The sequence below is a fragment of the Camarhynchus parvulus genome, chromosome 4A (assembly GCF_901933205.1).
Source record: "Camarhynchus parvulus chromosome 4A, STF_HiC, whole genome shotgun sequence".
Classification (NCBI taxonomy): domain Eukaryota; kingdom Metazoa; phylum Chordata; class Aves; order Passeriformes; family Thraupidae; genus Camarhynchus; species Camarhynchus parvulus.
The window spans coordinates 5,358,337-5,367,662 of NC_044600.1; the positions used below are offsets into that span (position 1 = coordinate 5,358,337).

The following is a 9,326-nucleotide window of genomic DNA, read 5'->3' on the forward strand; positions in this document are numbered from 1 at the left end:
GCACGGCGGGTGCGGGGCCGAGCCGTGCGGGGCTCCCCGGCAGCAGCACCCCGCGCCCGGGGGCACCCCGCAAGGGCCGGGGCAGAACCGCTGCCCCCGGCCAAGGCTGCGCTGTCGGGACACACGGCGGGTCTGTCGCGACAGGGAAACTACGAGCAGCAGGTGGAACACAGGCGGCCCCGCAGCCCGTCACCCCCAGCCCAGGCCAGCTCCCCCCGCGCTTCACCCCTGCACCGCGACTTGGGGCTTTCCCCCTTTTTTCCACCAAACTCCCCCGAGGGGCCGCTCCGAAGCGCCCCGGGGCGCGGCCCCCGAGCGCGGGGATGGAGCCGGGGGATGGCCCCGAGCAACGCGGAGCCCCCGCCGTCCCCCCGCCCCCGGCCGGACCCACCTGCTGGCGCCGCTCCGCGCCCTCGGCCGCGCGCTGCGGGCGGCCCCCCGGCCGGGGCTCCGGGCGCTGCCGCCGTCCCGTCCCGGCGCGGCGGGGCCGCGGGCTGCGGGCCGCGGTCGCGGCGGAGCTCGGAGCGCAGCTCCAGGTAACAGCCCAGCGTAAGGACGTGCAGCGCCAGCGACAGCGCGAAGAAGCCGAGGAAGAGCCGCCAGCTGCCGCCGCCGCCGCAGGCGCAGCCGCGGGGAGCCGGCGCCGCCGCCCTGCGCTCCGCGCCCATGGTGCGCTCGGGCGGAGCGGCGCGGAACGGCCCCAGCGCTGCTGCTCCCGGGGCGCGCCGGGCACCGCGGGCTGCGCGGCCGGGCCGCCAGCGCCCCGCCAGGGGCGGGGCCTGCCCGGGGGCGGGGCCGGGCCGCCGGTGGGGCGGGGTCCAACGGGGAGGGGAGGGGCTCGGCCGCGGCAGCACCGCCTCAGCGTCCGGCCGGGGGGCGGGGCCTGGGCAGGGGCGGAGCCTGAGCAGCGGCGGCTACGCTGCGGGCGGGGTTATGCAAATTAGAGGGCGGGGTCAGATCGGGCTGGAGCCGCGCCCCGCTGCGATACCGATCCCTTATCCCTAATTCCTATTCCTATCCCCATCCCTTATCCCTAATTTCTATCCCTGTCCCTGTCCCGGTACGGACAGGCGCGCAGATGGGTGGGCCCGTGCCCAGTGCGGTTTAGTCCCGCTTCCGCCCCCAATCCCAGTCCCAGTCCTGATCCCAATCCCCCCCGACATCCCCATCCCGATGCCAATCCCGGTACGGATGGAGCCGATCCCGACCCAGTCCCCGCAGCCGGCGGAGCATTCCTGGCAGCAGGCACCAAACGCCACCCATCCCCGGGCAGGGACAGCGTTGTCACCGCTCTGCCGGGGGACACGGCCGAGCACGGGGTGCCCAGGGGTGTCTGACTGTTCTCCACCTTCTCCAGCTTTTTAAAGGTTGATTGTCACTGCTGGAAACTAATGGAAGCTGGAAAACAGCCTGGGAAAGAGTGAACCAGGGAGGGGAGTGGATTTGAAGAGGGAAGCATGGCACGAATCACACCTGGTTGGTTTGGTAGGACCTTAAAGCTCATCAAAAGAAGTTGCTAGCTCTATTTCCAATCAGAGGGTTTAATTGATAACTAGAGGGATAATAAGATGATTAAGGTGCTGTGTGATGCCCGGAAATTTGAATTGAGAAATTAGAGATGTTCCGAACAAACTCAAGAGGTGGCCTGAAGAGACTAGGATGTGATTTAGAAAAGTAAAAGGAAACAAGGGATTAAATATGAGGTGTTAATGGCCGCAGAGGAGGTGGCAGTGCACAGGAGGATTCCGGCTGGTTTTGGAGGTTCACATGAAGCAGAGTGGGTCAGCAGTGCTGGGAGATGTCAGAGCCATCTCCAGGAAGGGCCAGCACCAAGGACTGTCACTGCTGGGAGATGTCAGAGCCATCTCCAGGAAGGGCCAGCACCAAGGACTGTCACCAGCGCCTCCCTGGGCTGGGTCCTGGTGAGCCCCCCTGGGTGGGCTCCGGGAGCTGGGTGGTCCCATGCCAGGTTTGTGCTCCCAGACCTGGGGGCAGGGTGAGTTTCCCACCAGGCTGTCCCTTCCATGAGAAACCCTTCCAAGCCCTGGGACATAACGTCTGAGAATTTGTGGGGTCTTCATGCCACAGACCACAGCCAGAAAGAATCCCACGGTGGCCTTGTCCTGCCTTTGGGGAGGAGGATGAACTTTTCCAGCCCTTCCTGGCCTTGTTTTCCTGCAGGAGGGTTTTTTTTATTCCTACGAGTCTTGTGTCATAGGCATGAAATTCCATGACAGTCTCTGTTTTCATTTAAGAAAGAAATGTTTCCCTAATATTTGGGAAGAGCAAAACTGGAAGCATCAAGCACTGCCAACCCCAACAACTGAGGAGCAAAAAGCAAATAAAGGCAAATGAACCCTCTGTTCAAAACCCTGCAATTATTTCAGGAACATTTATAATTATTTGAGTGCTTAGTGTTGTTACTGGTTTTCATGGAATCACAGAATATCCTGAGTTGCAAGGGACCCGCAAGGATCATCAAGACCAACTCCTGTGCCACCAAAATCCTGTTTTCCAAGATGAAAATCCCAACCCCAATCCTACATGGACCTACCCACACTTGCAGCAGCCTCATCCCCTTTTCCAGAGTCATTTAGGTCACTTTGAAGGTGAATTTTAGAGGTCAGGTCAGCCCGGGGCTGGGTCAGGGGGAAGATGTGAGCTCTCCATTCCTGCCTTGATCTCACCAGGGATTTAGGCCAAATCCTCACACTGAGGGATTTCTACCTCCCAGACCTGACCAGCATCCCACTAATTAAAAAGGAATCCCATGTAATGATGGAATTAAAACATAATTATTAAGTGGGATCCTCACACCCGGACCAATCAAGCCCCACAGCCCATGGTTCCAGTTTCTCCAGGATTTTGTTTTAATTCCTCTTGTTCTGGGCACTCCCTCCTCTTCCTCTGCCATCCCTGAAAAACTTCATTGCATGGATGAAAAACCTCACAAGTTTAAGTTGTTTTCTATATCCTACCTGTGCCCCAAGAGCCCTGGTCCAGGAGAAGCAGGAGCCAGAGGGTGGGGAGGATGCAGAAGGGACAGGGATCCCTGATGCTCTGGCTGGGAAATTAAAGAGCAGTTGAGAGGGAGCTGGGGAGGGTGGGCAGAGGCTGCAGAGGAGGAGAACGCACAGGGGAAGTGTCTGGAATGACTTTTTCTCTTGATTCCCAAACTTGCTGGGTTTTTTCCAGCATTGCCTTCCCATCCCAGCAGGATTTAACCACAGGTGGGAGGAAGCTGCTGCAGCTTAGGAGCTCTCCCTCCCCTTTGGAATGGGTACAGCTCTGCACAGCACAGGTGGCAGGTCTGAGTGCCCCTCTCCATGTGAATTCCACAGATCAGGGAATCTCTGAGTGATGTAAAGCAGCTTTGAGCCCATTTCCCATTTACATTTTGGCAGCAGCTGCAATTCCTGCAGCGGCTGCAGAGTCAGCTTAACATGTGTGACCTAAAAGCTTTGGAATTCCTGACTTTCTTTTGAGGAAAGCCATCCCTTGCTCTCTCAGTGATGTTCTCAACAACAAGAGTACAATAAAGTCTCCTAAAACCTGAAATCCTGGCACTCCAACTGCACATCCATCGGTGTTTACAAGCCCTTAGGAAGGAGAATCTTGATTTTATGGAGCCTCCATCCAGCACTGCAGTCCCAATTCCTCTTCCTCAGTGAGATCTAAGATGTTCCATACAATCTGCTTTGCCTAAGACTGTTTTTTTTCAGTAACTGTGAGCTCTGTCCATGCAGGAAAGGTAATTGTGTCCAACTGCTTCCATAGGGGCAGGGATTGAACAATATGTTCATTTTAGAAGAGCAAGATGTACCAAGGAATCACAATCATGACTTTTTTTTCCCTAGCTCTGCCAGGGACTCTTCCAAGATTTTCCCTCAGGGCATCACAGCGTCTCTAATCATTCATCTCTCCCTCTCATCTTCCTCCATGAATTCTCACAATGAACACTGAGTTGCTCAGAGCAGCTATGGCTGCCCCATCCCTGGAAATGCCCAAGGCCAGGATGGATGGAGCTTGAACCAACCTGGGATAGAGGAAGCTGTTCCTGCCCATGGCACAGGGTGGGATGGGATTTTTACAACAAGAGAAAAAAAAAAGCTGTATTGACTCTTGCTGGGTTTATTTTCACATTTCCCCCTGCACTGCTGACTTTTGAGGAGCAGCAGCACATTGACACCTCATTTTCCTGCTTGGATCAGGCTTTGCTGTGTTTTGAAGGAAGACGAGGCCTGGCAGCTCCATGATTCCATCCCAGAGCACACAGGAGGAGGTTTGGCCAAGGAGGCCGACTTCAGCCTAAACACAACTTCTTGCAGAGGGGCTGAGGAAGATGCTGCTCTTGGTTCTGTTGTATGTTTATTTATATGTTATTTGGTGATAATGAGAACCAAATGTCTGGGATCCATTCAGTTCTTAAACTTTTATAGACTCATTGTCTTGATTTTCAACTGTGCAGCCGTCTCTGAGCCCCTGCCTCCCCCGGAATGGTGGCAGTGCTGTCGGTGACCAGGCTCAGCTGTGCTCTTACTCATCCTGGCTGGAACAATGATATTCCACACCACGTTATTCAACCTCCCTGGTGCCTCCTGGCCCCTTCATCCCCATCCCCTCCTCGGCTCCCACATCCCGGGTCAGCGCCGGAGCCGGCCAAGGCATTGTCCTGGGGGTGCCACTCTGGGGCCGTGCTGGTGCCAGGGAAAGAGGATACGATCTGTGCCTGGAGGAGCAGACGTGATCCATGAGAGATGCTCTGCCAGAGAGCCCAGAGCCCGCTCTGCCCCTCACCAAAAGGCAGGGAAAGGAGGAGAAGGGAAAGGAGGGAGCTGCATCTGTAATGCTGAGCCTGACCACAGCAAGGGGGATGCTCTCGCTGCCCCTTGGCGAGGATCTCGCCAGCCTGCCTGGTGCCATGGTATTGCTGGGCCCCAGGTTGGACTCAGTGATCTCTGAGGTCTTTTCTACCTTCATGGATTCTGTGCTTTTCTAGGCCTGTTTGCCCAGGAGCACAGCTCTGGATTTGGGGCTCCTTGGAGAAAAGGTTCCACACCACAGAACTCTGTCCAGGTGGGAAACCCCTCAAACAGAGCCGTCCCCACCCAAACCATGACTGCTCTCACAGCACAAGGGTTTGCAGCAGCTTTGCCACACCCTGAGAGCCCCTTCCAGTGCCTAAAGGGGTTCCAAGAGAGCTGGAGAGGGACTTTGGACAAGGGATGGAGGGACAGAACACAGGGAACAGCTTCCCACCGACAGAAGTACTGTGTTGGAACCTCAGTGCCACCACTGGTGTCTTCTCCAGGTGGGGGGAATTCTGACAGGAGAGCTCCTGGAAATCCCCTGCCACAGGTTTGTGGCCCACGTGCCCATTTCAGCCTCTTTGGCTTTTGCTTCTCTCTCTTTAGAGATGTAATTCCGTGGATAATGATTTGAGCCTAAAGATGCAATTTCTGCATTAAGAGAGACAAATGTAAAGTGACTAAAATCCCTTGTAGATGGAGCAGGAACACAGTTCCAGCCCCAGTATAGAATCCTAGGATGGTTTAGGTGGGGAGGGACCTTAAAACTGATCCCACCCCACCCTCTGTCACAGGCAGGGACAACTTCCACCAGCCCAGGCTGCTCCAAGCCCCATCCAACCTGGCCTTGGACACTTCCAGGGATCCAGGAGCAGCCACAGCTTCTCAGGGCACCCTGTGCCAGGGGAGAATGTTTTCCCAAAATCACATCTAACTCTGCCCTCTGTCAGGTTGCAGCCATTCCTCCTTTTCCTGCCACTCCAGGCCCTTTTCCAAAGCTCAGTTCTGGCCTGGACTCAAACTTTCAAGCATTTTGGGTAAGGCAGGGCGAGTCCAGCATTAAGAACTGAAGCCCTGGCTTTAAAAAGGGTAAATCCCAGGAATTCATATCAAAGCAGGAACAGTCATAAGGAGAACATATGGAAGTGTCTTTTTCTGCTCACAGTGATTGGAAACTGCATGGCCAGGCCCTGATCCAGCTACAGGACCCCACATCCGGGGCTTAGTTTCCAGGTGACCTGGGATTTCAGCGATTTCCAGCCTTGGGATTGTTAATGTGAGATGACAGCAATAACCAGGGAAGGAAAACCCCACGTGTTTGTTCTTCCCAGCATGCCAGCACTTGTGGATTTAAGTGAGGAGAAAGATCACAAGGCTCAGACAGAATATCCTCCAGAACACAGCCCTAAAGCAGCAATTTCCTCTGCGGAGACCGTGTGAGATCAAGGCAGGATAAAGCACTCCATGTGAGCCTGGCTGAGAGGATTTGGGAAGGGGCAGGAGCCATTTGTTGGGGATGGAATAGTAAAGATTAAATTGGGTGTTACAGAGGGAGCTTTCCAGAGGGAACAGCTCCAGCTCCATTTGCCTTCACCTCTCCTCCATGAGAAGACTCCTGGCTTTGGGAATGCAGCATTCCTAAGCTAAACCTGCTGATAGGAACATGTGCATTTCATCTCAGAATGAATAAAAAAATGATTGAAAAATAGCAAACCCTGTAATTTTGGTGAGGAATAATCCCCAGGCGATTGGAGGCAACGCGCTCTGGGATGGAAGGGCCCATTCCTCTGGATCAATGGGATGGAAACATCTGCTTTATCTCACTGAGATCTGAAGAGGTAAGAGCTGACAGCTCTTTGTGGGAACCTTTGCTATCTCATTGTATATCTAAATTACATTAATTGATGTCCAACATTGATGTTTTGGGTAATTCTCGTGGATCTCACAACCTTCTGTTTCAAATTCACAGTCTTCCACCACTCAAACTATTATTATTTTTACCAGTCCCAAGGGTGTGCTGGAGTCTCTTTGGTACAAATTAGAAAGGCTTTTATGAAAAACTCACAGTTTATGGAACAGAGGTTCCCGTTGGCTTCCTGACCCCGAGGTAGTGACAGCTCCCACCGGAGCCTCACCCACAGCAGGGGTTTTAGCACTGATCCCAACGCGGCCTGGGAGCTGACGTGGGGTGAGGAACAGCAGTAATTTCCCCCAAGAGTGACAAAAAAACCCAAATGTTGACAAGTTTATGAGTGCAAATATGGCAGGGGATCTCCTGGTAGTGAGGTTTTGCTCCAAGCCTGTGCTTGAAGGGTTTACCTGGGGCTCGTTGTTCACCTGGGCTGGGCTCTGAGCCCGGAGGAGGGATCTGGGGGAGACAGAACCCATTCTGCAAGGAACAAGAGTGGAGTAGAAATGGCCCAAAGATCCCAGCCCAAATAATTCTATTAAAAAACCCCAAACTCAACGAGTTTTGGAGAAAAGATCAAGCAACACAGCTGAGAGAGAGAAGAGAGTGGTAGGAAGATGCTGAGACTGGAGGAAGAAGAGTGACAGAATCCCAGGATTTCCTGAGCTGGAAGGGACCCACAGGATCACCCAGGCCAAGCCCCAGCCCTGCACAGACACCCCAACAATCCCACCCTGTGCCTGGGAGGTGGTCCAAACTCAGCTCTGGAGTGCCCATTCCCTGAGGAACCCTTCCAGTGCCTGACACCCTCTGAGGAAAGAACCTTTCCCTAAAATCCAACCTGAACCTGCCCTGACACAGCACCAGCCATTCCCTGGGCGCTGTCCCTGGTCACAGCGGGACAGATCAGAGCTGTGAGCCCTTGGAAAGGTGACACTGTGAAGGGTAAGCAGGAAACCAGGGGGAGGTGGAGGCAGCAAACCCTTGCTCCTGCCCATCAAGGGCTTCTCTTCACTGCAATTAATGTTGAATTAATAACAACATGGATTTTTCAGTGGGGAAAACACAACAGTGAAACCTTGATCTTCCTCAGGTACCAAAACAGATCCAAGGCTATGATCCAAAGGAGAAACCAGGGAAAGCAGAACAAGGGAGAAAGAAATTACCAGTGAAAACCATCTGGCTCACAGCATCCATGGAAATCCACACAAACCCACCTTCCACAGCCCCTCCAGGCTCTGCTGGGGCAAAGGGGGCTGGAATGAAAAATTAATTGTAAGCTGTTACTTAACACAGATTTTGAGACAAAAAGAAGAGAACAAAGGAATCCTTCAGGCAAAAAATGTGGAAAATGACAATCATTAATAACGTCAACTCCTCACTCCAGGATTTTCATCAGTTGGCTGAGGTGGCATCACATTGTCAAGTCACAAAAGCCATAAACACACCCAAAAAACCTGATTGATGCCAGAAAAATAAATGCAGAACTCACCAACATCAGGAGCTCCAGTTGGAATGTATCCAGAATGTCCAGACTTGGAAAGGCCTGAAACCATCCTGGAGTTTCCTGGTAGGTGGAAAACACCCTGAAACTGCATTCCTGAGAGAAGGAATCTGCTCTTCTGAATTCTCAATCTCTCATGGTCAAGTGTAGGTGTGAGAAACAAGGATCTCAAGCACATTTTTAGAACCCTGTTTCTGGATTTCCATGAAGCCCAAGTTCTCCTCTGCTCAGGAAGGATGGAGAAGATGCAGGAGGTCCAAAATTGTTCAGAAACACACATTTGAAAAGGATCCTTTTCCTCTTTTGATAACCCCGAAAGCAGGAGCTGGTGTGCCATCTATTAAACTATAAATAAAGACATAAAAGAAGAATTCCTAATCCACATCCAAGAAGGGCTGAGGTTCAAAACCCAGACCCCAGCCAGGACTCCAGCATCTGGAGTGTCCCATCTCACACCTCAAAACATTCCCAGGCCTGGACTTTGATTTGGGTCTGCAGCCCTTTGTGTTGTTTTCTTGGGGGTGCAGCATTTTCCAGGCTCTTTCCAGCAGAATTCTTTCCATGCTGCCCATCACAATTTTTATGGAGTCACGAGGCAAATTTACAGCTGAGAAACTTCTCCCTGGCCCCACGCTGCCTCCCAGCTTTGATGTGCGCAGCCCTATAGCCATGAAAATTCACATCCACTTAACTCAAATCCCTCCTAATCAAATCCTTGGGAATCAGCACGTTCCTGGGTGGATTTGCAGCTGCTGCAGCAGTTTGGGCACCACGTGGCCACCAAAACCCTTCCCTGGGAGCTCAGGAGTGGCATCACTGCTCCCCAAGCACCCAGGAAAATGAGAGATAGTAGCAAGGTTGCCAGGACACACCTTGCAAGCAGCATTCCCAAAGGAAAAGATCCCAAACACCCTCCTGACAAGACTGATGCTGCATCCCAACACTGCTCACCAGCCCAGGCCCTTGCAGGACAATTTTATGCAGTTCCCAAAACCCAGCTGGGGCCCAGAGCTCTCAAACTGGGGCAGTTTAGGGCACACCCAGGAGGAAGCACTCTGGAACTGGGAATCCCCTGGGCTGCTGTAATTTCCTGCAGCAGGACAAC

The 9,326-nt window shown here is 53.4% G+C and overlaps 1 protein-coding gene across 1 annotated transcript in view; it reads right to left on the reverse strand.

Moving 5' to 3' along the window:
- EDA (ectodysplasin A) overlaps nt 1-687 on the reverse strand; it is a 60,395-nt gene extending 59,708 nt beyond the window's left edge. The window contains 2 exon segments of the mRNA XM_030967549.1: nt 392-439; nt 441-687. Of these exon segments, the coding sequence (XP_030823409.1) occupies nt 392-439; nt 441-668 (276 nt within the window). The 5' untranslated portion in view covers nt 669-687.
- Nucleotides 688-9,326: the final 8,639 nt, after the last annotated feature.